The sequence below is a fragment of the Anolis carolinensis genome, chromosome 3 (genome assembly GCF_035594765.1).
Source record: "Anolis carolinensis isolate JA03-04 chromosome 3, rAnoCar3.1.pri, whole genome shotgun sequence".
Lineage (NCBI taxonomy): Eukaryota > Metazoa > Chordata > Lepidosauria > Squamata > Dactyloidae > Anolis > Anolis carolinensis.
In genome coordinates, this window is record NC_085843.1 from 75,137,955 (window position 1) to 75,165,070 (window position 27,116).

Here is a 27,116-nt window from a genome sequence, read left to right on the forward strand (position 1 = left end):
GTACAAAATTGGCAACAATTCGATGCCTATACATAATTAAAACAGCTATAAAAATCCAATAAAACAATTAAAACAATATAAAAAATATAAAAACATATGATTAAAATCCATTCCTCCAAAATCCTCATGCTGTAGCCGTAAATCAGTCCGGGTCGTCATTATTGTTTAATCTTCAAAAGCCTGGGCACATAGCCATGTTTTCAGGGCTTTTCTAAAACTCAAAAGGGTTGGGGCTTGCCGTATTTCTCTGGGGAGGGTGTTCCACAGCCGGGGAGCCACCACCGAGAAGGCCCTGTCCCTCGTCCCCACCAGCCGTGCCTGTGAGGCAGGCGGGACCGAGAGCAGGGCCTCTCCAGATGACCTTAGGGATCTTCCTGGCTCATAGGAGGAGATACGTTCGGACAAGTAGATTGGGCCAGAACCGTTTAGGGCTTTATAGGTCAAAACCAGCACTTTGAATTGGGCTCGGTAGCATATCGGCAGCCAGTGGAGCTGGCTAAGTAGGGAGGTGGTATGCTCCCTATAAGCCGCCCCAGTTATTAATCTGGCTGCCGCCCGTTGTACTAATTGGAGCTTCCGGGCCGTCTTCAAAGGCAACCCCACGTAGAGAGCGTTGCAGTAGTCCAAACGGGATGTAGCCAGAGCGTGGACCACCGTGGCCAAGTCAGACCTCCCAAGGAACGGGCGCAGCTGGCGCACAAGTCTTAGTTGTGCAAAGGCTCCCCTGGCCACCGCCGAGACCTGGGGCTCCAGGCTCAGCGATGAAATAGTTAGGTAAAGGTAAAGGTAAAAGGTAAAATAGTTAGGTAAAGGTAAAGGTTTTCCTCTGACATTAAGTCCAGTCGTAACCGACTCTGGGGGTTGGTGCTCATCTCCATTTCTAAGCCGAAGAGCCGGCGTTGTCCGTAGACACCTCCAAGGTCATGTGGTCGGCATGACTGCATGGAGTGCTGTTACCTTCCCGCCGGAGCAGTACCTATTGATTTACTCACATTTGCATGTTTTCGAACTGCTAGGTTGGCAGGAGCTGGGGCTAACAGCGGGCGCTCATTCCGCTCCCGGGATTTGAATCTGGCACCTTTTGGTCCACAAGTTCAGCAGCTCAGCGCTTTAATGCACTGTGCCACCAGGGGCTTCCCTGCAAATGCTTTCTGATTTGTGTGTGTGTGTGTGTGTGTGTGTGTGTGGAGCAACTTGAGAAACTGTAAGTTGCTTCTGGTGTTAGAGAATTGGTCGTCTGCAAGGACGTTGCCCAAGGGATGCCCAGATGTTTGATGTTTTACCATCCTGTGGGAGGCTTCTCTCATGTCCCCCCATGGGGGCTAGAGCTGGCAGATGGAAGCTCACCCTGCTCCCCTGATTTGAACCGCCGACCCTTCCGTCAGTAGTTCTGCCAGCACATGGGCTTAACCCATCGCACCACTGGGGGGTCCTCTTCTGTTTAGTGAGGACCAGGTTCTAGGGATTTCAGTGGGATTTGCTTAGGAGTAAATAATAATAATAATAATAAACTTTATTTATACCCCGCCACCATCTCCCCAATGGGGTCTCGGGGCGGCTTACATGGGGCCATGCCCAGAACAATACAATATAACAAAATATAATAGAACAACAGAAGATGGGGGCACCCTCAGCCTGAAGAAAATCTGACATTTTTCTAAAAATGACATTTTGGAATCTTATTGAGTTGTCCTTCAGACTGGTATTTAGTGTGTGGAATCAAGCTACATGGCTATAATTTCTGAAAGGGATAGTTACCAATATGTATATCACAACGCCAGTGGCGTTACTGTGTGCCTTCAAATGGTTTCAGATGTCTGACGACCTAAGATGAACCTGTTATGGATTTGTCTGGGCTGAGAGAGTGTGACTTGCCAAAAGTCAACTGGTGGGTTTTCATGGTTGAGCAGGGAATCAAGCCCTGGTCTTCAGAGTCATAGTCCAACATTTAAACTCTGGATCTTCACTGTCTTACTCCATTAAAAAAATATTGGCTTAAGGAATGTTCAAAATATTGGCTATTACTGGTCATCTGTTGGCCATATGCAGAGAGTTATCTATCTCAGGTGGCACATGCTTTGGGGACAACAATAGCAATGGATGGGCTATTCCCTGTTGTGATCTTTCAACTAGCCTCTTGCCCTTGGATGCTGAGTGTGGCAGACACTGCATGTCACTTAATGCTACACTTAAAGTTCCCACCCGGTTTATGTCTGTTCACATATTGAAGGGGGGGTGTTACATGCTGGCTCTGATTTCAGGCACCAAAATGTCTTGGACTGGCCTTCCCAGACCTCATTTTTTGCAGAAAGCTACAAGATACAGCCTTGCTTGTTGCAACACAAATGGGGGATGGCATAATAAAAACTAAATAAATGTTCTGGCATAAGCTTTCATTCATTTTCCTCAAATGTGTAAGATTTTAGCAAGTAGATATACATGTACATGATGGAGAGGAAATTGTAAACTAGCATCAGAGGAATGCAAAAAATGCAGACAGCATTCATTAAGTATTTTAATCCTTGCTGTGTTATGGATAGCGAATAAAAGGGAATCATAGCTTGTACTTTGGGAAGGGATGATCTTGTGTCATTTGGCACCAGGCAGATGTTGTTGCTTCCAGCCGATATGAAGGTCAGGCTGAGTGGTTCTGGTATCTAGGCATCCTCTAACGACCTGTCAAATAAACATTATTTACATGATTATATCAACCCAAGTAGGATTTAAACAGTTTGTGTGTCAGGCAGAGTTTTCAGCTGCCTGGGATGTTTTCTCAAAATGGCTAATGGGACTAATATATCTGATTATATTTGGTCTTATGAATATTACATGGATTACTTAGATCCAATTCCAGTTGATGCAAGCAAGCTGAAGGCAAACAGACGTAAGTACGCTTCTTTTCTCTATCTGTGAAAAGATGTGGTAAAACAATTATAACTGAAATTAAAGTGTAAACCCTTCTGCCATATTATTAGTATTGTTACACTATTCTGTTCCTAGTTTGAAAGTGTTATTTCCTGTTTAATTGTGTGGTACTTACTTTGAAAGTAGTTGTTACACTCCAAAAACTTTGTTTTTGTGGCTGCCACAAACTATGTAGAATTGGTTGAGACTCTATGTGTTATTAATTGAAGTTATAGCAAAATGTGCTGCAGGATGTCTCCCAAAAACAAAGTTTTTGCAGTTTAATACACTTTTCCCATGTTTTTATGATAGAACCATTATTGCATAGCATAGTGTCTAGGAATGGATTCAATTCAGGAAAATTGGGAATGCAGCAAAAGGTAGATCCCCACCATCGCCTAGGGCTAAGCCATTACCAGAATTATTTTTCCAATTGGTCATCAGCTATCAGGTGATATCATCAAAGACTGCTGTCTCTACAAACTCTGTGTGATTAATGCTGTGATTTTATTTCTTCTACCATATCCCTTTGTGGCTGTTACACATATGGGCACCTATTTCTGCATGTGGATTTCTTCTTTGGTTTGTAGATACTGCATTTATGTTAAACAATCGTTTGTTGATATTAGAAACAAATTAAATATATGGTCCTATGTAGGTATATGTAGAATTTGGTAAGACTGATTTCCATATATGCATTCGCATTACTGGGCTGTAAGAATATTGTTTTTAAAATTTCAGATTGGATCCAGAGTTACAGTGCAATTATTTAGATCCCTCTTAAGAGTTCAGTAGAGCATACACAAAGGTTGACTTAAGCCAGAGTTGAGAATTGTGTGGCTTTCCAGATTGTGTTGGATTGAACTCCCAGCAACTCTACACAGGATAGTAAATAGTGAAAAATTCCTGCAGAGACAGCCACACAGGTCTTAACTATGAGGTTAAGCACTGGGCTTAAATACACCAAAGTAATCCTTCATTTAGTCCTATTTCACATTTCACTGGGTTGACTCAGAGTATAATTAAGCAGTGCTCCAACTGACTATTTTTATTTGTATTATGTAATGACTCTATTAGGAGCCCCCACTGGCACAGCGGGTAAAACTGCTGAACTTGCTGACCGAAAGGTCAGCTGTTCGAATATGGGGAGTGGAGTGAGCTCCGGCTGTTTGCCCCAGCTTCTGCCAACCTAGCAGTTCGAAAACATGCAAATGTGAGTAGATCAATAGATACCACTCCAGTGGGAAGGTAACAGTCCTCCATGCAGTCATGCAAGCCAAATGACCTTGGAGGTGTCTATGTACAATGCCGGCTCTTTGGCTTAGAAATGGCAATGAGCAACCAACCCCCAGAGTCAGACACAACTAGACTTAATATCAGGGGAAAATCTTTATCTTTACTAATGACTCTATTGGAACATTTGAATATATTTAAACTTTATCTAAAAAGCAATCTGATCCTTAATTAATATTGCTTTCAGACAGAATCTTTAGACAACATCTGTCAAGGACAGAACGCCACAAGATTCAAAGTAACAGAGTTTATTAGATTACAGAACTCAAAAATGCCCGTAAAAACACAAGGGCCAGGCAATTTTTGCCTTTAGGAGCAAAAAGGGACAAAAGTAAATGTTCAAAAGATAAACCGGATTAAACCGGAGTTTAATCCGGGTAAAAAACAAACTGCTTTCTTCAGCCTGGGTAAAAAACAAAACGAAAGCCAAGAAACAAAAGATACAAGGAATGCAACTAATTGGCAGCAGATTCCTCTCTGCTGCCAACACTGTTTTTTAGAGTAACTTGCGTCGCTCCCACACACACACACAGCAGACAGGATCTCCAACACGAGCAGACGCAGCCAGGGATTTTAGCAGTAGAGTAGACCAGTTCCGTTCCGTAGATCAAAGCCAGAAGCAGACGTTTGTAGTTTTTCCAAGTCCAAGAAGGGGGGAAGACAAGCCGTGGTCAGTTCAGTCCGAGTTCTCAAAGCAGGAGATGGCGTCCGTCAGGAAGACGACGGAAGGTCAAGCTAATAAGAGTAAGCACAGGTTTGCACAAACAAATGCCCACACAATCCCTCCCGCCGTCTGACCCTGGATTCCAATCAACTTACGTCTCAGCACAGGAAAGCACACAAGTCTTCAGGGAAGCGTCCCACACACACACACGAATCCCAAGCGTTTGCCCAGATTACCTTGCCCGACGCAATTTGCAATTGCTCCCAAGCCCCATTTTATGCCAGTTACAAATCTTCATCACTGTCAGCTGCCCTCCTTAACCCGGGCGTTTCCTCATCACTTTCCTCGTCAGAGCTGGAACACCTCTGACTACGCCCAACAGCATCTCCAGCTGTTGATCCCGTCCCATCCCTCCAGCTACGCCATGGGTCTAATCCTGAAGGTCCCCATTCATCTTCTGCCCCATCATGGCCAGTGGCCCCCAATTCCTCCCTTACCCGAGTCCAATCCATCTCATCCTCCTCTGAGCTAACCAGCCCTTCCTCCATTCTCTCCGTGAACCCTTCGAAAGACTCTTCGTCAGAGGGTGCTGCAAATATGTCTCGCAGTCTTTTTCTCTCTCGCTCCTCGAGAGTATCCGACTCTCGAGGAGTCTTACGCCCACGCCTGTCAGAAACAGAGCCACGAGGCTCAATCATAACAACATCCTTTAAATCCATCTGAACACTGTAAATTACATTTTGATTTTCATTTGAGGGGTTCTATATTTTAAGGTAGTATTGAAGAGTTTCTTTATCCTAAGGGATAAAGACTCCAGTAAAGATTAAAGAGTCCATTCAACTGATGAAGTAAGACAACAAATTATAATGAATACTGAAAACTATAGCCCTCTTTTGGGATGATTTCAGGGTGAAAGGGATCCGCAACAGCTCTGCATTCATGATCTCTCCACCTCAAATTCCTATTGCCTAAATGTAAGATGTATAAGAAGAAAAACATATTAAAATAGTTTTACGTTCAATCAGATTTATAACTGTCACATTTCTTTTTGACAGATTCAATTATCATAGCTTTTTGGATTGGGCTGGCATCTTTTGTGGCATTTCTCTTTTTCATTTTGTTCTACATGTCACGGTCTGATTCTACACTGGGGAAGTAAGTGTTTTCACTGATCATTAATCTGTTTCCCAACATTTAGGAAAAGGTTATATAAGGGAAGGAGTGCTTGTTCCTGATTTAGATATGATTTATGGATCCTGGGATGATAATCTTCAAATATAGTAGAATGGAGACATAACAGTATTCGTCTGGATCAGTATGCAATAATCTGTATTGTAGCACTAATGGAAAGAAATGTGCAGCATAAGTTTTGTTGATGTCTATTATGTACATTAGATGCATCTTCTTTCTCAAAAATGCTACAATATTCTTTTGCATATCAGACTCCTAAGGTCTTTTAAGATAATGTATAAAATGCATATTAGCTGATGGCTTAAATATGTTTTCTGTGTCACCTGTTAAATTCATTTATTTTGAATTATGTCAAGCATGGCCTTTAAAATTAAACAATAACTTAGAAAAACCAAGCAGCAAACCACAAGAAAATGTGCTCAGTAATGCAAAAATTGTAATTCAGACATATAGAATGAAAACATGAAGGAAAAATACATCAGGGATAGGAATCATATAGTCCTCCAAATGTTGTTGGTCTGCTACTCACAACATCCCTTATCACTTACTGTGATGGCTTTGACTAGCTGGTGGACCATATCATTCCCAACCTAGGTGAGAGCAACTTAAGACATATTTAAAAGCTTTATTTTCAGCCATTTTCATTTACTGTGAAGTGTTAGCTACTTGGACTGAGAAATTAATTTTTAGACAGCAAGCAGGTCCCTGATTTGCAATTAACTAATACAGGGATTTGTCATTCAAAATGTAGAAGTGTAGTGGTTTTGGAAATAAAAATTATGCTGATGTTCTTCTAAATTACAACCTTTCAGGAATCTTTTATTGTTCAGTGAAGAATGCCTACATGCCTACTATCACATTCCCATATATGAGACATTTCCATAAGCATACTAATATTTACAGAAGCTAATATGGCCTGCCATCTCCAAACAGTAAGGATCAGGAAACTCCATATCAGTATTTTGAGTTCACTGACCTTCTGCTGCCATATATTTTATGGGAGACCATTATTCTCCCATATTTATTTACAGGAATCGAAGACTAGAGAAAAGATTTCCAAGGAATTATTCAAAAAATATCCATCAAAATCTTGGCACAAACCACAATAGACCAACTTCTGATGACAATGGAGTGGAAGAAATTGAAGAGATCTGCTCAAATAGGTCACCATGTCATCGTTTGAATAATATGGTTTGAATGTTCATCACAACAAAGTCCATACAAAAATATATTACAATAGAAGTTGCTTAGAAGGAGCTTCATTAGAACAAGTAATACATTTAGTATATTTGTTTTAAATGACACAATCAAACTTACCTCAGGTGTAATGTACAGTGAAATGACCATTTTTCAATTCGAATCAGAAGCAGGTTTAGAATAAGTATGGTATGTGTGATATCGGTTTCATGAATCCCCACAGAACAAATATTGGTAATTTCTTCCATTGTTACTCAATGTTTTGTATAATATAATCTGTTTATGGCAGACTACCCTGGAAATATTTGATTACTAATTTATTTTCAAAACGTTAAATGAAAAATTTTGATATGGATTTTATTTTTATTGGAATATGCTGCATTCTTCCTCACTTGTTATATCGTAAATGCTTTTAAACCATTTTAAAGTTACTTTTGTTTTAATAGGTGAAATGATTTTATTACACTTGAGTTGAACTGCATTCTGTCTTGATAAGTGTTGTGAATAATCTTGGATCACACATTAGCTCAGCTCAGATATAATGAAATAAATAAATGTAATGAAATGTTACTCGGCTGGAGCATGTGATGTTCTGAACATTCGTTTTGTTTATCAGAGAAATTATGGTAAAGTATGGCTATGTGTATGGTGCATAGTATAGGTATAGACCACTTTTTACTCCACTCAACTCCCTTTCCTTTCCTCCTCACCTTCCTTGCTTCCAAAGCCCTATTCCCCCCCCCCCCCCGCACCATCACCACCACTCAAAGGAGTGTTGGACTCGGATTGCTCCTATTATTATTGTTATTGTTATTATTATTATTATTATTATTAATTTCAAAGGCTGGATGGCCATGTGTTGGTGATACTTTGTGCTTTTCCTGCATGGTAAAAGCGTGTTGGACTGGATGGTCCTTGGAGTCTTTTACTGAAATACTGTTAAGTTTATGTTGGTTAAAATTGTTCTTAATTTTAAATATTTCTTATCATTTTTTTGCACTACAAACAAGATATGTGCACTGTGCATAGAAATTTGTTCATGTTTTAAATTAGTTCACACAAATACTTTCCCTCTATTTGCCACTGGCCCGGCCTGTATGTCAAATTTTAAAACATAATGCATCAAAAAGTTTGCCCATGTCTGATATATATACATTATATATAATATATAAACATTTCTTGGGGCTCCATAAGAAACTTGTGCTTCAAAAAGGGCTGCGCGGCTGAAACAGTTCGAGAACCCCTGGAATAGACAATCCTACTGCCACCAATTTTGCCGGCTTACTACAAGCAAGGCAAACAGCAGCTGCCCCCAGAATGTGATCAAAACAGTAACTTTGTGCACTGGCTATATTCAACAATAATCTAGCTATACAAGAACAGACGTAAATACAGTGTTCCCTCACTACGCGGTTAACTTTTCGTGGATTTGCTGTTTCACAGTTTTTCAATAAACTCTAAAAGACTATTATAAATCTTTTAAAATTACAATTTGCAGCCTAAGGAAGGGAGGAAGGAGAAGCCAAAGGGAGAGAAAAGGAGCCCAAGTGGCAACGGGAGAAGAAGGAGGCGATTTATCAACACACGATTGGTTGATAAAGACTTAAAATAGTGTATAACTAATAAAATAATGTATAAATATTAAAATAAATATAGCGTCCCTACGTCGCAGATTTTCACTTATTGCGGGTGGTCCTGGAACCTAACCCCAGTGATAAGTGAGGGAACACTGTAACCATGTAGGAAAAGATATTGCTGAAGTTCGTAGCCTCACTGACTTCAATGAAACACGAGCTAGGTAGGGTAGGTTCATGGTGATTTATTTGTACACAAACAAATATGTTTACATTAGAGATACAATTTCATTTACTTTAAAGAAATTTAAAATCAATTATGTATAATTTAAACAGTTTAAATCTGGAAAAAATTGCCTCAGCAATTTAAGTTGGATAGTCTTATTAATTTGCAGCCTGTAACACAGTTTCCCCCCTTTGGGGTGTGCCATGTAAGCACATTTAAGTTACAATTATTTTTCACCACACTGACATGGATTAAGAAAGTTATTTATAAATAACTGAATAAATAAACAAATAATTGCGGGTAACTTCCAGGCTAGTACAATATAGTGGCTCATTCTATGCTTTTGTAGCAGTTCAAAATTTATTTAGTTTTCATCCAAAGATTCCAACTTCAGGCATTATACATTGTTTTTGTAGCAGCCATGAACAACATAATATTATAAAAATAGTCCAAAACTCCAGCTTTGACAACTTCAACTTTAAAAAATACTTTAAAAGGTATACCATTATTTTAATTTTGCTTCTGTACAAAATATAGGTTATAAATACAAAAGTTTGTTTTCCACAGAATTTAACTATTAGACAGTATGATAATTCAATCACTTTATAGTACTGAAAGGTTTAGTGAAAAATTGGCAATGAGTAGAGGTCTTTGCACAGAGAAACCACTGGTTCTTCACATTCACATATTCCTTGATCCTTGTTTTGTTTACTGGCTATTGCTTCATGTATTAATTTGACATGATTTAAAAACATATCTGGCTGCTCTGCTCCCAGCCAACAGTCTCCAATGTAAACAGAAGTGAGGAACATGCCTGCAGCTAGGAAAGAAGATAGTCATAATCAAATTCTAGTTTTTAGCCATTGACTTTTCATCCTTTATTTATTGTTTATTTGAAATATTTATACCCTGCCCTACTTCAAAAAATCTTAGTGGGTCTTACAGATAAACTGAACAAGTTAAGCAGATAAAATCAATAAAAATAACCAAAATAAACTAAAAATATATAAAACACCAAAAAGAGTTTAAAACACACTGCATATTTTTACATAGTAGTGTTCATATTATGTTTTTTTGTAAATGATTTTTCACTGCAGGAACCCCCATTTTTTCATCTTTATGAATACTGATGGATGTATTGTCTGACTAAAAAATGCTAAAAACCGTTACACCAGAAACTTTCATTCTTAACCATATTTGGCAGACCTAGACAATTGATTTTCTCCTTCAAAATTTTATTTCACTAGAAGACAGTTTTATATCACTAATACTAATTAATCTGTTATCCTCCATTGCGGGAGAATATTATTACATTAGAATAATGGGTAAATTTCAAGAAGTGTTATGGGATAGGTAGAAAGGTGTATCTTTAGTTCCCATACTGATTTCTTGCTGAAAGCAAAGGAAGTTACCTTTCTTCATTGTGTCCTCCTTTGTTATCGCAGAAAGACAGAATTTATTCATAATTCCATGAAAATGTCCTTTGTTTAATTGCTGAGAATCGAGCAGTTGAAGCATGATATCATTAAGCAGAGAGAGATCACTCAATTCCACTGTCTTGTCCTCACTGTCCTTCCAGATGCTGTTGTAAATCTTAAGTATACCGTTTTTCAGAATTCCATCTTTAAGAATCATCTCTACTACGGTGCTGTTTTGTAATACACTCTTTTTAAGCCATTTGAATGTCAAAAGCACATCTCGTACATTAAGGGTGCTGTCAATGTGGGACTTCACAAGCCATTTGAATACTAAGTAAGCAATCTTATATGTCATATCGAGATTGCTGTATCCATTCTGCTCTTCTGAATACTTTTCTGGTGTGTCAAGAAACACAGGTTCCCAGTGGACAAACACAGATCTTAGAACTGATCTGAAGTCATCTAAATGCAATTGTTTCCAGTCCAAGGCCGTTTCTGTTTCAATTATATTGTTTTTCTGAGCAAGTCGAAATGATGTTCGGAAAGGCATCTCTGATTTGTTTTTTTCTTTAATATTTCCTGTATAGGAAAAAGAGGGGGGTGGGGACCTCAAATAATTAAGACAACCAAAAAGGACTTTTTTGAGAAAGGTCTTGAATTAATCATTACAAATCTGATAGTGAGGCTGAGAAAACGGATTTAATATAACACACAGAATCACTTCCTAGTGGACTGTGGTTGTAATCTAGAAAATTTAGAGGTTAAATTGACTAAATCTCAACAAGATAAATACCTAAACTCATCACCAAAAGTTCAAATGTGAGCTAACATCTATCTTGAGGGAACTGGAATTTAACAAATGTACATCAGTTACTCAAAAAAGTACCATTAAATAAAATGTTATTGTACTTTCTACATCAATGATAGCAGAACCAATGCAAAAACTGCTCAAGTACTTCTTAAAAACAAAATGAGAATTCATCTAATCCTCTCATTAATGTTCAAAAAAAGAAGAAAGTGATTTGGTGTATCTAATTCCCAATGGCTTTGTTTTATTTCAAATGTACATCCCAATGATGTCCAATGCCAGTTTAAACCAAAATATGGATAGGAAGAAGTTCTACTAAATGAAAAAAAATGCATCAGAGAGGAACTGCAGGCTGAACATAACACAATCCAAATTTAATTCATTTAAATGCTTCCAGGTGTTGCAATAAAAATGTTTTGAAACATCTAAACAATTCTACAGAAGTCAATGAAATGTACATTTCTTTTCAAAGACATAGTCATGTTAGTCTGGAATATCAGTATGCAAAGAGATTGTGTAGTCACAGCTCCTTAAAGATTAACTGAAAGTCTGTTTCTGCAAATGCATGATCCTATTAACTGTATTATGCACAATGGTGTTAAAAACATAGACTTTTAAAAATAAATTTTATTAATTTTTCTTTTCCAACACTAATTGCTTTAAGTTTCTGGCTCCTAGAAATTTTCACAATTATTTGTCCTCAAAGGCACAATTCAATATTAATCAATAGCTTATATGAAACCAATGGCATTTTTAGAACTTACTAAGCAAGTCTTTAATTTGGTACTGCTGTGCAATTAGTTGCAGATTATCTTGAAGTTCCAAATTTTTGCTGATGGTGCTCCATTTGTGCAAGAGCAGTAGGACATCTTTGTTGGACAGGACATGCTCGTTCACAGTAAATCTGCCCATTTCTCTGAAGGCGTCAATGACCAGAGTACGGTATTGTAGCACAGAACTTAATGTGCTGAAAAACTCAATCAGGTTAGGAAAATCCAAGCTGCCCCTGTTTAGTAAAAGAAAAGACAACCATTTATCTATCTATGCAAACTAAAGGTGGGCAAAATGCAGTTTTTTGGTTACATACAGCCTCCATATTTCCCTGCTGGGGGTTTTCTTGTCCTATGTAGCCCAACAACACCCCTGGCCTCAGAAGAACGCTCAGGTGAGCCTTTTAAATATATTATATGGTTCTAGATCCAAAAATAAGGCAAAATAACTCCCAGGCTTAGAAATGCTCAAGACCTAGTTTTTAAAAAAGGGAAATGGCTTACTATTGGGAAATGGGAGGTATAGAAAAAGTAATGTGCTGCTGGCGCACACATACAGGGAATATAACTTTATTCAACTGATATAAAGTCACTGTTTTTTGCTTAGATAACTTTTGTCATGAAGCAAATGAACACTGCATTCATTCCTGCCCCAGATCAAAAGAAGGAAGGAAGGAAAGAAGGGAAGGAAGGAGGGAGGAAAGGAAAGGAAGGAAGGAAACAATTTGAGGTGATCAGTTGGAACACAGGAAAGTAGTAAAATAAAAACACTACTGAGCTCACTTATCCTTTCTTATCGAAGTGAAAGTTTCACAATAGCACAATTTTTGAATACTGTACAGAAGTTCCTATGTTGAATGTGCACCAGTAACAAATCAATTTTCATATCTCTGAAACCCATTTTTCTGCTGTGAGAACGGTAAGCTTTTCAGTCAACACTACTTACATATTCAATACATATTCTTTTTTGTCTGAGGTCAATTCCCTCTGTCTCTGCTGTCTAAATTTGACCATATTGTATTTTAAACAGAAAACAAATCAAGGAAGATCTGTCTTAATGGAAAATTTATCAAGGACCAAGATCAGAGAACTAAAAAAACCTATTCCATTGAGAAGTCACAGACTGAAAAATTAACTTCAACAGAGCTTTTCCTTTGCTCTGAAAAGTGTTTCAGCACTAAGGCCATCTTGATTATATTTAGAAACAAAAACAAACATGGAGTACCCAAGGCAAGCTTCCAGTGAATACAGATCAGTACACTGCTTAGGCCTTGGAAAGATAAGGTTGATTCAGCAAGACTATTTCACAATTTTCTAGATAAGCCAATTGGAAGGAAAAAAGGGTTTGCCAACATTCATAATGAAAACCAAGGAGTTAATTATCAGGGATTGCAAGAATTTAAGACAGTATGGAAATGTTTAATGTTACACAGCAATACAACTGCATGACGCCTTTTAAAACAAGATACCTACCGAATGTGTTTAAGAAGAGTGATTGAAATGTGGAGAAATTCACTGATAAACTGGAGGGGAAGGAATTTGTGATTCACCAGTAGCTCCTTATTGTGAGGTGATCCAAGTGCCTTTCGCTTATCTCCCAAATTTGTGAACCAAAGATTATGGACTAAGGAGATTATCTGATTTAACATTTTGTTTTCCAAAAACCTAGGAAGCATATAAATAAAAAGATACACTTTTTTATTTACAGACTCATCGTTTTGTTTATATATATACTTCTATACATGCGTAAAAATATAAATAAATGTAACATTTATTTCATAGTAAAGAGATCTTTTGAAAGAAAACCAGTTTTTCTTTCAGAGCTTAAATTCACAAAATCTTATCTTTAAAGATTTTGTCCCCACTTTAATCAATTGATTGAGAAATTAGAATGAAAAGAAGCCTTAAACCCACCTCAGGATTCTAGTGAACATTTATGGCCCTGAATCTACAATCTGAATCTTTACATTGTCTACATTAGAGCAGGGGTGTCAAACTCATTTTCACCGAGGGCCACATCAGCCTTACGTGGGCTGGCTGCAATTGTAAGACTATATAAATATAACTATATTGCCCTGACAATGAAAGTCTCATGGGCTACATAAAATGATATGGCAGGTCGGATTTGGCCTGCAAGACTTGTGTTTTGACATGTGAGCATTAGATAATGCGCTGTATAGTGTAAAAGATGCTGTGAAATTAGATGTTTAAGCTTTTATCAAATCAAACTTCTGACAACTCCCCACAATCTGCTTTAATGGGTGCAGGATCCTCAAGAGAAGGAGTGAATAGGTACAGAAGGAAGGAGAACAAGGAATTCCACTTGGGAATGCTTTAACCACAAATTTAGGGCATGCAGGTGGTATTTTAGGAATTGGCAAAGCAGTCATGAAAAAGAAATCATGTTAAGTAGCATGACAGAAGGGGTGGAAATTGTGTGGTCGTCCAGATGTTGGTGAACTGCAACTCCCACAAGTCCTAGTTACTGCTGCAAAAAGTGATAAGTGAAAACGGTTTTAACGATGCCAGCCCAGAAAGTTGGCTGCCTGTATATGTGTAACTGTAGCAGTGGAAGTGAAGCTGTTGTCAGCAGGGGGAAAAGGTTTCATTATAGTAGATTCATAGAATAATAGAGTTGGAAGAGACCGCATGGGTCATCTAGCCCAACGCCCTTCTGCTATGCAGGAAAAGCACAATCAAAGAGAGTAGTTGGTATACCAGCTGAATCTTATCCTTGCAAACTGCCTGGTAACATCTGAGTGCAATTTCCTTCAATTTAGATTTATAAAACTCCTTGTGTATAAAGTCTTCTGAAATTACTAAATGGCACAGCTATGTTTCAGCAATGCTGGACATTGCCATGGGAGATACCACCGCTAGCAATTTGACCTTTTCGGAAGATGTTAGCAGATACTGGTTTGATCTTTAAGTCAGAAAACAAGGTCCTTTCAATTTAAAATTTTGGAAAGACAAGAAAAAGATACTGCATTTTATTTGTCCCCAGAAACCATTTAGGATTTTAATGCAATATTTTCAAAATGAGTTGCTCAGTTACTATCTTATTTCATTCCATTTCAATGACATTTTAAATGTTGCATCATCCCCTTGCGGTAAACAGGGGAAATGGAACACATGTGCATAAATAAAATAAAATGCTTCTTCTAAGAATTGTTCAACAAAATAAACGAACATAGCAGATTACTCTTGACTCCTTAAATGTCTAATAATAATTGTGCAGGTCCATTTTAAAATGTAACACTGCTTCATGGGAATACCAACTTCAGAATAATGTCTATAGACTGAATTTTCAACAAGTGAACAATCACTCTTTATGGAGATTGTAAAAATCTCTAAATAGCAGACGTATGCAAATGGCTTAAGGTTGTTCTGACTGCAAGCAATGACATATATCAACAAAATTACCTCATGCGTGTGTTCATTTAAAATGAGCAAAAAAAGAACAATTTATTATTGAGCAATGAGGTATCTTCAATCTACCTTTTCTCTAGGACAGATAATATCCAAGTTAAAAGACTATGATCTCTTATGAGTGTATAGGCTGCTTTTGTGATATATGCTGCGTTTTGGAGTATTTGTAGAATCTGATACTGGAAGACAAAACAACAGATAGTTACACAAGAAATAATAAAAGAGTTCCCTTAAAAACTAACAAGTAAGTGGTTGTTTACAAGTGGCAAACTGGAATCCGACCCTGAGGTTTCAAAAGTAAGAGGTTGTATCCAACTGTGTCCTTTGCTAAAGGAAAGCTCCTCACTCTATGTAAGCAAATAAGTGGAGCATTTTGTGAATAAATGGTGGAGGAAGGCAACTTTTGCCAATTCCTTCTTTTTCTTGTGGGCTTCATTACCCTCTTTATTCCCCTCACTTCATTCCAATCCAGTGGAGAAGAATGAGGAGGCAAAGAGCCTGCAGAGGGAAGGGGAACCAGCTTTTCTGTGAGCAAAGACACAATCAAATGCAACCCACAATATCTGGCAAGATATAGGATATTTTGCTTCAAACCTTGTAATTACCATAAGCATAGCATAAATCTCCTTTTTCTAACCAAAATATCAGGTTGCCATCATAATTGGAGCAGGGAAGAGAGAAGCAGATGCTAATTCATCATGAAAAAAATACATTTTCATTCATATCTTTCTCAAAAGTACACAATAAAAGGTTTTTCTGTCATAATTAGAATGTTCCACATTTGCACAGCAATTTCCCAATGATACAAAAGCACAATCTTTTAAATTATTTCACAGCAAAATACCATCAGAGAACTGTTTTCAATAGCTTTCTTTCAAATGAATACAACATGAGCATAGTATACAGCGGTAATTCAAGAGCCAACTTGGAAGGATTACTTAGAAATAGTGGAAGGAGTCAACCCCCTCGTTCCATAGTACAGTGCCTCGATGCCGTAATGTAGAGTAGATTTACAAGAGCAGCTGATAACCTCTAGTATGCTTCCAGTTGTTTTTGTAAGTATACCACAACCTCTTTGCATCTAATGTTTTCAACAAGTTAACTATGTTTTCATTTGAACAGAACCCTGAACTCTGTGTGAAAGTATGGTTCTCTGCTTTCTAGAGTTTTAAGTTTTCCATTAGTGCATAACACATACAATACAACAAGCAAATTACAGGATTCTATTTATTTCCTGTTTGGAAAATGTGATTTTAGAATTGGCATATGTTTGTGAGAACTGGGGTTCAAATGTTCGCTTGGTTCTGAAAAGTCACTGGCAGTCATGTTCAGCCTCTGGGGGAAGTCATTTGGGCAGTCACACTCAGCTTCTGGGGAAAACCACAGAAAACTCCCTCTGACCAAATCTTGCTAAGAAAATACTGTGATACGTTCATCTTGAAAGCATTCTTCTGTTTAGCTGATTAACACTCCTTCATAGATAATAAGCAAAACTATGCAAATCCATTCCAAGTTTACAACATATTATGCTCAAAAAAGATTAATCAAGGAAACTGCAGTCTTTCATAACATACCTAGATATAATTCATAATAATAATCAATTTATCATGTCAAGAGATTTTACAATTAATTTCTAATACACAGTAAATACCAGAATACTCTGTACGAGATATTATGCTGGCCACAGAAGTGAGAATACTTGACATGTTAAAGCTAACTGGACTGCTTTCACATATAACGGAACAAGAGTACTTTTAATGCCGAATTAATTCTCTATTACCTGGGTGGCTTCATCACACAATGGGCTATGGAAGAAGGACAGGATGACATGGAAAATTCTCTGGTAATCATATAGCTCATAGCAGTGTTTGTCTCTGAGTCCTTCGCTAATAATTGCTAGGGACCATTCACGTTCCATCTTGTGCTGCAACATAAAAAGGAAACAAAGTAATTAGGGGAACAAGAAATACAAAACAAATAAGAGATGGTGGTGGACGGAGAGGCTTTTAGGACCAGTGGGCCTCTAAATTCAGTAGATTCATAATCACAGTCTTGGAAACAGCACAGACTTTGCATGGCTCCTGCATGGATTGGCACAGTCCCAATGCCTTCAAGGACGATAGGACTGAACTCAAAGCTGACAATACTAAGCTTCTCTGATGAAGCCCTAGCGGGATCCATTGGTACAATGACATGAAGTCAATGGTAATGAAGAGTGCAAAGCAATGTCTGTAAAGGCTTTGGAAAGAGGCCTATTTTGGGTGGCAAGATCAGCCATGTTAAAAGCTGACGCAGTACATCCATGATGGCTGATGAAAGAAAACCGAGCAGGTTTGCATGGGAACTGCACTAAGCATTGCCGGGGGGGGGGGGGGGGGGGCACTTAGGGAAGAAATCTAGTGCTGGACATTTCCAAAGCTGGAGGCAAATCAACATCATCCACATTTCCTTGTTTTAATTTGTTTAAACCCTCCATTTGCATTATGTTTTCAAATAAGCAGCAAAATGGTATAGGATAAAATAAGATGAAAAAAAGACAATTTTTGTCTAATGTTTGTTAGAAGAGCATAAAATCCATATAATTAAACAATTTGTGATCTTTTGCAATGCTCAGTATTTAGCACTGAAGATTCTGGGTGATGCCTTCATCCATAAAGAAAACTTCATACATAAAGAGGTGTTCATTACAGCAAAATAAATCAATATACAAAAGCTTTGAGTTTCTGACACACACCTGAGAGGTACCTTTATTATATTCTGTATGCTCTAAATTGCAATAAAAAATAGTTGCTCTTTAGGATTGGCAGTTCACACAATATACATTTCTAATTACCTCTAAATCAAAACTGTAGAAAAGTTGAAAAAATCCTGGCACTTTCTTCAGATCTAAAAATTGGTGAGACAGCAGGAACTTGTTCAGCTTTGTGTACATATGTTCCTCTGTGGGAGGCAAAAGCAGAATGGTTACTGTACCATGCAGATTCATTGTGTTTATAACTAGTGCACTGAAGAAACAATTGAAGCATTATGTTTAGTAGTGTCACAGAGAGGAAACTTTCTCTTTAGCGTCAAGGCTCCAACAGAAAGCACTGTACAAATACAATGATTGGAGCCATGAGTTTTCTCTCTGGATAATAATAGAGAGAGCTTTCCACACCTTTCCACTGTCCTAGAGGCTGAATCTCCCTTACCTTATCTAAAAATAGAAAACCAAAATACCCCAAAATGGATTTTCCCCTTCCTTCCTGGCTACTTTACTAAAAGGGTGGGAAAGGTATTGAGAGCTGGATGGAGCCCAAGGGATTTCTGACAGTGATGGAGTGGGCGCTCATTTGCTATTTATAGGCAAATACAGATATTAAAAAAAACCCACCCCAAATTCCAAAAACTATCTGAATTCTAGTCCAAATTATTTCAGATAAGGATACTCAACGTTTACTGCTAATGTTGACACTGTCATTGCTTATGCTGATATAGTGATGTGACCCAACAGAATCCAGGCCTTTTTATTCATATTTTAGCACTATGTCCTGTCATACTTCTGGCAACTTTCAAACATAAACAATAAATATACAGAGATTAATGATAATCTGCATTTTCCTCAACAGATCTGATTTTCATTAGATTATTATTAGTTATAACAGCTTCTCCACTAAGCTAACAATCACAAGAATACGGCATGGGTTATTGCCTAAGTACACCCAACCAACTAATAAATACAGTGTTCCCTCACTTATCGCTGGGGTTAGGTTCCAGGACCACCCACAATAAGTGAAAATCCGCTAAGGAGGGGTGCTATATTTATTTTAATATTTATACATTATTTTAGTAGTTATACACTATTTTAAGTCTTTACCAACCAATCGTGTGTTGATAAATCGCCGCCTCCTCCTCCCGTTGCCGCTTGGGCTCCTTTTCTCTCCCTTTGGCTTCTCCTTCCTCCCTTCCTTAGGCTGCTAATTGTAAATTTTTAAGATTTATAATAGTCTTTTAGAGTTTATTGAAAAACCACGAAACAGCGAATCCATGAAAAGTGAACCGCACAGTAGTGAGGGAACACTGTACATTAATTATGGCAAGAACTTCTGTCAGAAAACAAGAGGCAAAAACTGGCAAAAGTCCAATGAAATCTACGAGAAAAACAAGAGACATGTTTCACAATGTTCAAAAGAATGACTATCTATTGGTTGGAAAGCCACATGCCTTTGGGCTTGTGGGTACTTTTAAGGCCTATAATAATTTAGAATCAAAACTGCAGAAATTTCTCGGCTAGCAGCTCCAAAACCATTTACTAGGTAAATGAAAAAGTGAACTGAACAGCATCTGCAGATTGGTGCTCATCGGGTTTTTCAATTAACAAATAGATCACCTTGAGATGTTTCTTATTTTCCTATGAACTTCTTGTTGATCTATTCCACAACAATTCATTCCTAAATCATTAGGGTCAACCTTTATTCTTGATCATTTGTTAGATGCATTGAACTGCATTTACAAAAGTTTAAGCCACAATCAATTTACTAATATTTAAGAAAACACTAAACTCTTAGTTGTTTTTTGCTGCAATAGAGTGACATAGCTGCCCCTGATGAAATTGTTAGCTAAACCTCAAAGCCATCCTTATCATTTAAAGAAATAAAAAATGAATTTAAAAAATGAAAGAAAAAGTTATTAGGGAGACCAGCTATCAAAAATATTCTTCCCTTGTAAAGAAAAGATCAGAGGAAAACCACATAGCTTCTTTTTTTGTATTACCTGGATTCAGCATTTGTATAGCTACTCTAGAGATATACAGTGTCAGAGGGAAAGTAAATTTCAGATTTGGTTGTCTGATTCCATTTTGTACAACATCCATAAGATAGAGCAACTGCAGCATTAAAAAAGAGAGAAACAATTAGAAAGCTGGTTGCACGAACTCAGGAACTGCTCAATTACACTAATGAAATCAGAGGTTTTTAAACATCAGGATTTTCTTTATAGAAAAAAGTCCTTCAATGCATCGTGTCCTCCATATGTTTGGAAATTAAAATGAAATAACTCAATCTCAATTCAAACAGAAATATTCTAACCTTGCAGTAAGATAAAAGAAACCACCCCTTAGAACACATATTACAGGGAGGAAATAATAAATTCAGTATTCAGATTCACTCATATGATGTCGTACACATACATTGAAAATCTGGAGGACTTCCTGGGTGAAGGAAATTATACAACAAAATAGAAATCAGAAGTATAATCACATGTCAAACTGAGCAAAACAGAATCTAATGAGGTACTTTCTGAACATATTTAGCTTTAGGCAAATATTCAAATGGTTACATACAGCAGCTGGTGGGAATCCTGCAGCCAGTTGCTAGGCATCATATCAATTGCTGAGGAATGCTGGGGATTGCAGTCCACAAATATAGGGAAGGCTGCATGATTGCCATTTCTGGCACGCAGGATGCTGGAGTAGATAGGACTTTGGTCTGACCCAGCAGGACATCATTTTTGTTTACTATTGTTTAAAAGAATGAAAATGTTAACTTCTTCTTACCTGTTTTTGTTCTCGAAATCGAGCCCCTTCCAGATGAGAACGAAAGGCATTCAGGACATAGTATGCTGCTGCTCGCATGTTAGGATCATAGCTGCTAAGGGCTGCTACTGTTAGGCCCAAAGCATTGACATCCACAAATTTTTGGCAGGCGACCACACATTCTATGGGGAAGGAGGAGGGAAATCATTTTAAGATGCTTGCAACAGCAAACTCAAAAGATAATACCTTTACAGACAAGTTGTAGATATGCACCTTAAAATTACAGCACCTCTTCTACAGATGTAATAAAAGTCTGGGTAAAAAATAGTTCTCTTTTCTGTATTACTCTGGAACAAGGCACAACTCAGTGTAAAATCACACTGAACTGCTTCAATGGAAGTGACTGCACTCCCCAAGTCAAAGGACACAACCTATTTTGCACCTAATTTCTAATGTATCTTGTACTCTCACTTCACATGCAGCACTGTCATTAGTATAGTTTTTTCCTCCTTCTACAATCAATGATACCAGGTGTTTTATTAGAAGTGAAAACAGATAATTTATAAACATGCCGCTGTACATGAGGGGATTATTTTTATTACGTATCTTCAAGTGAACTCTGGTTTATGTCAACCTTTTCAAAGGGTTTTATTGAGAAAAGGTTTGCCATTGCCTTTCTCAAGGTTGAGGGAATGGTTTTTTTAAAGCCATCAACTGGGTTTCCATAGCTGAGTAGGGATTCAAAATGTGACCTCTAGAGTCCTAGTCCAATATTTAAATCATAAATTATCCATGATTAATACAAATAACTAGAAAGGTCTTGTATTCATGTCTGTGTGTGGAATAGTGATTCCAATCCAAGGAAGTGATTGTGAGCACAGAGCAGCTGACAGCCCTGTCTCTGTTACAATCCCTCTGCCTTTTTGAGAGGGACATTGTGTCAACAAACAAAGAATTTTGTTCTCTCGTTTATGAACAAAACCTAAATTAACTAGCTGATCATTAATGGGAAAATCTGAATATAGATCATGGAAGGAAAGTTACAAGAGGACGTGGACCTGTCTTTGAAAAATGAAATCAACACTGACCATGCAAAGCAGAAAGTTTAATATTTGTTGGACATGCAGTTGTTTACAGAACCTTGGAGAGCTCAGAGGGGAAAGCGGTTGAGATAACTATTCTAAATATTGCCAGAGGGCTCTCTCCAAACTCTGCTCTTATTTGTTGTATAATTTGGAGGTTTTATACATAGTGGTGAGCGATTATGGAACATTTGCCTGCAGGGTGCTGCTGTAACCCACACAGGAAGTAAAAATATAACAGAGGTCCTTAAGGCCACCTGCTGAAACAACCCAGGATGTTAAGGATTGTTTTGTAGGTCGTGATCAGAGTGAGGGAAGTTGTACTACAGTCAAAAGCTTTCAGAGGAACATAATTTTTGTAAAAAAAAATCTTTACAAAACAAAAGTAAGCATTGTGGCATACAATGAGTGTGAGGAAACTTTTGCAATCTGATAAATTGGCCAGCAACTGAGGCAAAGGGAAAACAAACAAGATCTGTAATTTGGATGGCATTACTGGAAAAAACTAAATACAGGAAAGATAGTTTGATAAACACTTGGCTTTGGCTGAAAATGGGATTATTACACCTGGAACCTAAACTATAGAAAAGTAATGTTTTCACATCATATTCATAGAACACCCAGCTACTAACCAGAAAGGAATTTGGGGGGGGGGGGGGGGGGCAAGAGAAACAAAACATGAAAGCAGAGATGCAGTAATAAAACAACTATCCTTCCCACCTCAAAACGAATACTAAAATAAAGGGGAGAGGAGGAAGCAAATTCATCCATGAAAACAGGATAGGAAAAGAAGCTAAGTTTTCCAAAATAAACACAGGGTGGGAGGAGACTGACAATCCAAAAATGGAAATTCCTTGCCCCCTCACCAGATGGACTTGTTAAGTTGGGGGGCTAAAACTGTTACCAACCCACTTACTTTGAGGACCACATGCCCCAGACAAATGTGTTGACTACACAGTGTCTCAATCTTTCCTCATACGCTCCCTTCGTAATTATGCTTGCTGTGCATCTATCTCAAAACACAGCTTGTGAGACATATCTCTTGTCAGCAGCCCCTTTTTACCTCCATACTTATCCTCAGTCTTCAGCATTTCTAATTCAAAGATGGTAGGATTAGGCTTTTCAATACCTGGAGCCTTCCACCCCCTCAAAATCAACCTGCGGTCAACCAATATTCCTCCAATCATGATAACCTTTACATGGCAATCTACCCAGTCATTCCAGATTCCTGTACCCAGAACAGTACCAGGATAGGACATGAGTCCTTGGAAATTTTGGGGGGAGCAGAAGAAGAGATTTCACTATAGTGGTAAGTGAAGTCTTTTTTCCACTTGTGAGCAATAATTTTGTTTGGGAAAAAGAGGAAATCAGGTAGATGTGATTCAAAACCAAGAACTCCCAGGTACATTATGGTTGCCCTTTACAATGAACTCCCAACACAGAAAATGTAATGATGCCGCATTAAGTTGGCTTTGTTCTTCAACAGATTGCAGCCTCTGATAGTTCTTCAACCACCTTAGAAAACCCTCTTCTTCCCTACCCTGTTTATAATTAACCTATTCCTCTTAGCAGATTTTAAAAAAATACACTGAGATGGTTTCATACAACCCTGTAATTAATTGACATTGACATTAATGTTGAAAGTTTAAAAAGCCAACTTTTTTCCTGGTCATTGTCATATTTGATTTCTGCTTATTAAAACTATTCACACTTCCTTTTAAATGAGTGAAATTATCTGTTATGGTTAGCCATCTGTTTTAGAAGGTATCGATGCTATTGGGCAAACACAAACCAGATGTCACAATGTAGTGTTTACCCAGAAAACAATATAAGGGGGCAGCTGAAAAGCATGCTGAGATTGAATAGCCCCACTGGTTTTCAAACATATTATAAATATGCTTGGCACATGTGCAGGCTAAGCAAATGGATAGAAAGAGTTTACATCTAATTGTGAATACCTCTTTCATATTTCCCCCCCCCCCCCCTCCCCCCAAAATAATACCAATTTTTAAAAGTGCTTGAGTCTATATCTATTGCTCTCAAGAACGGAAAGGGTAATAGCAGCTGCAACCATTCTGATTGGGAAAATTACTGTTGATTCAATATGCAAATGATAATGAGTCACCCAACACACTTGACAATCCAGACACATGGAAGGAAGATCTAAAACTTCCACATCAACTCATATTTGTCAGCAATAATCTAGAAAACAGAGTCAAAACTGTGGATTTTGGGTCCTTCCAGACAGGCCCTATATCCCAGGATTTGAACCCAGGTTTTCTGTTTATCCCAGATTATCTGGCAGTGTGGACTCATATAATCCAGTTTAAAGCAGAAAACCTGGGATCAGACCTATCTGGAAAGACCCTTTGACAGCGATACTGTTTGTCCCAGATACTGCAAATGCTTCCAAGGAAAACAGAAATCTACTTCTTCCACACTTATAGAGGAAAAGATGGCTATAAATTTGTTGGACACACAGTTACTATCCCAATAACTTTGGCTAGGTAGGAAAGAGTTATGATTATTGCATGTGTTTGTTTACTGCCAGAAGACCAGCAATAGTGTGATTAGGACCAGGGTGGGTCTAATTTAACTCTTTAAAACCATGAAACACAGCATACAAAACAACTATTGTGTGGCCATTGTTGTGCTACCTGTTTTGGCTTTAAAGTACAGATAGAGCCAGTCATGATATCATGAGATGGATAATACAGAGAAAAAGGAGAAATAGGTTAACAAATAATGAATGTGAGATCAGTATCATATCCTTAACATTTTCAATACCAATCATTTGGAAGGCAATGGATTTGATCATGAAGAGCAGTGATTATTCATATGAGGAAGGTGATTATTTATCCTCCTCAAAGGAAGCGGAAGAAAATAAGTCCCAACCTGAGAAGCAGAGCAGAAGCAAGTATTTTAATAAATTCTAAATAAATCTAAAATTTGAGCTAAAAGTGAGTAGTGTGATTTATCTGGTTTTCTGGAATGAACCACTCACATACTCTAAAACACTAGTGCGAGTTTATCATAATTATGTATTTGCTCCAGACATTTCAAGAGACTTTCACCACCCTGAAATCTAAGCACATTCTTTTCCTGGAGTCTAATGTCTATAGATTCACATTGCTATGTGACATGACAACTACTTCCAATACCTGGTCTCAGCAGTTCACTGAAGAGCTGAAGGAGGAAACATGGGTCATAGAGATCCTTCAGAGGGATATAATTTTTGCCTTTGCTTAAGAGCTCTGGTTCTTCCTAAAACAAAGAGCACAAACCAATGCATTACTGATTTTCAAAGAACTGTAGTTGCTATAATTATTCCCTCGCAGAATCTCTCATATAAATACTGTTAAACATTGAAGACCTAGATAATGACTGCTAAAGCTCTGTGTTAACTATTGCTATGGTTTTGGGTTCTGTAGACTTTGTTGGCTGAACTGCCTACTTCTTTCTTCTTCAAGAAACGTGTTTAAAATGTTTCATCAAGAGTCAATGCAGTCAGCCAGTGAATTCTGCAGAGGAAGTGAATGATTAATTCCATGATAATAAATTGTATTGTTGGTTCAGAGTATGAAACCTCTTTCAAGTCAGTGAGAGGCATTTTTTGCAATTCAAAGCAAAATATATGCAGGTCGAGTATCATTTATCCAAAATGCTTGGAAACAAAATGTTCTATATTTTGGATTTTATTTTTCAGATTCTGGAAGACACATAAGATATCTGGTAGATGGAATCTGAGTTTAAACATGAAATTAATTTACATGTTATATACAATATTTTTAAATAATGCTGTGCATGAAACAAAGTTTGGGTACAGAGAAACCATCAGAAAGCAAAGTGTCAGTATCTTCAGCCTCTCATTTGAACTATTTTCATTTTGGGATATTCAACCTGTATAGTCATCATGCTAAAAGAAAAGCAGGAAAGACAAAGGATCTTAAATAAAATCCGTAAGATGCTACTACTATCATGATCTCACTTGCAAGAAATATGACTGAATGGCTAAAGTCAAAGTGTTTCTACTGCATATCAATAAGGGTAGACACATGCAGTCAAGTGAGGACACCTCTAGCGCCAGAAGATGCCTGTGCAGGGGGAAATTGAGAATGGTCCGCATCATCTTTTCTCGGTCCAGCAGACACAGAATTTCCTCCATGCTTGGCTGCTGCCACAACGACTTGCCCAAAATCTTGCATGCCTTGTGATGCTCCACAGCAGCTGGACCCCAAAGCAACTGGACTCTGCAATCACATTGGGAGAAAATGTAAACCACCATCTAACTTTATATATGAAGACAAGAAAACAGTTGGAGAAACCAACTTGACTTGTGCATGGCAGAATCGCTTCAGCTTTTGTTTTCCATTCGTTTATTACTTAAGAACCCAAAGTTACAATGTGTTTCCTTGACAACCTTAGTTCTCTTTCCAAAGCACTTTAGAAGAGTTTTACAAAGCGACATTCACTTCTAATATATTCATTTTTAGCTATCTCTAAATTAGAGAAAGGCTGCTTAATGGCTTCTACACAAAATCTTGAAGGCCTGAACAGCATATCAACAGAATCAGTGACAGCACACAGCTTTTCTAACTGCCAGTGTCTTTGTTTTTCAAATGAAAGAAAATCCTTTATTGGATGTTTCTTAGAATCTAATTATACTGACCAGGCTGCTTATCTAAAGCAGTGGTTCTCAACCTGTGGGTCCCCAAATGTTTTGGCCTTCAACTCCCAGGAATCTTAACAGCTGGTAAACTAGCTGGGATTTCTGAGAGTTGTAGCCAAAACACCTGGGGATTCACAGGTTGAAAACCACTGATCTAAAGGATAAATGAGCAGAACAAGACAAATGTCTGGACAGATCCCCCAACTGTTTGCTCTTACGAAAACATGGTCATTACCATTGCGTAGGACAAATGTACAAGAATGAGGACCAAGGGTTATTGATGTTCTTGGTGCTGGCTATCTATCAACTTGGCACCTGAGGAATGAAATAATAGTACCAACTCCACTGTGATCAGAGCTGCTGACAAGCATCAATTCCA

The 27,116-nt window shown here is 37.8% G+C and overlaps 1 protein-coding gene and 1 long non-coding RNA gene across 4 annotated transcripts in view; one reads left to right on the forward strand and one right to left on the reverse strand.

Moving 5' to 3' along the window:
- Positions 1-2,412: 2,412 nt before the first annotated feature.
- On the forward strand, positions 2,413-7,824 carry mrap (melanocortin 2 receptor accessory protein). The gene is made up of 3 exons (XR_505997.3): positions 2,413-2,884; positions 5,917-6,016; positions 7,084-7,824. It is a non-coding gene; the product is annotated as a melanocortin 2 receptor accessory protein (long non-coding RNA).
- Positions 7,825-9,053: 1,229 nt separating this feature from the next.
- The window catches only part of urb1 (URB1 ribosome biogenesis homolog), a 72,999-nt gene continuing 54,936 nt past the window's right edge, over positions 9,054-27,116 (reverse strand). For 2 of the 3 annotated variants that reach the window (XM_008107604.3, XM_008107605.3), the window contains 11 exons: positions 26,144-26,318; positions 25,230-25,332; positions 21,008-21,168; positions 20,227-20,338; positions 18,308-18,414; positions 17,255-17,398; positions 15,544-15,653; positions 13,519-13,710; positions 12,040-12,281; positions 10,462-11,046; positions 9,054-9,869 (listed from right to left, as the gene is read on the reverse strand). In XM_008107604.3, the coding sequence (XP_008105811.2) occupies positions 9,670-9,869; positions 10,462-11,046; positions 12,040-12,281; positions 13,519-13,710; positions 15,544-15,653; positions 17,255-17,398; positions 18,308-18,414; positions 20,227-20,338; positions 21,008-21,168; positions 25,230-25,332; positions 26,144-26,318 (2,131 nt within the window). In that variant the 3' untranslated portion in view covers positions 9,054-9,669. Of the gene's footprint in view, positions 9,870-10,461; positions 11,047-12,039; positions 12,282-13,518; positions 13,711-15,543; positions 15,654-17,254; positions 17,399-18,307; positions 18,415-20,226; positions 20,339-21,007; positions 21,169-25,229; positions 25,333-26,143; positions 26,319-27,116 lie in introns of those variants that run through there. The other variant, XR_010004212.1, reaches the window with a different exon arrangement.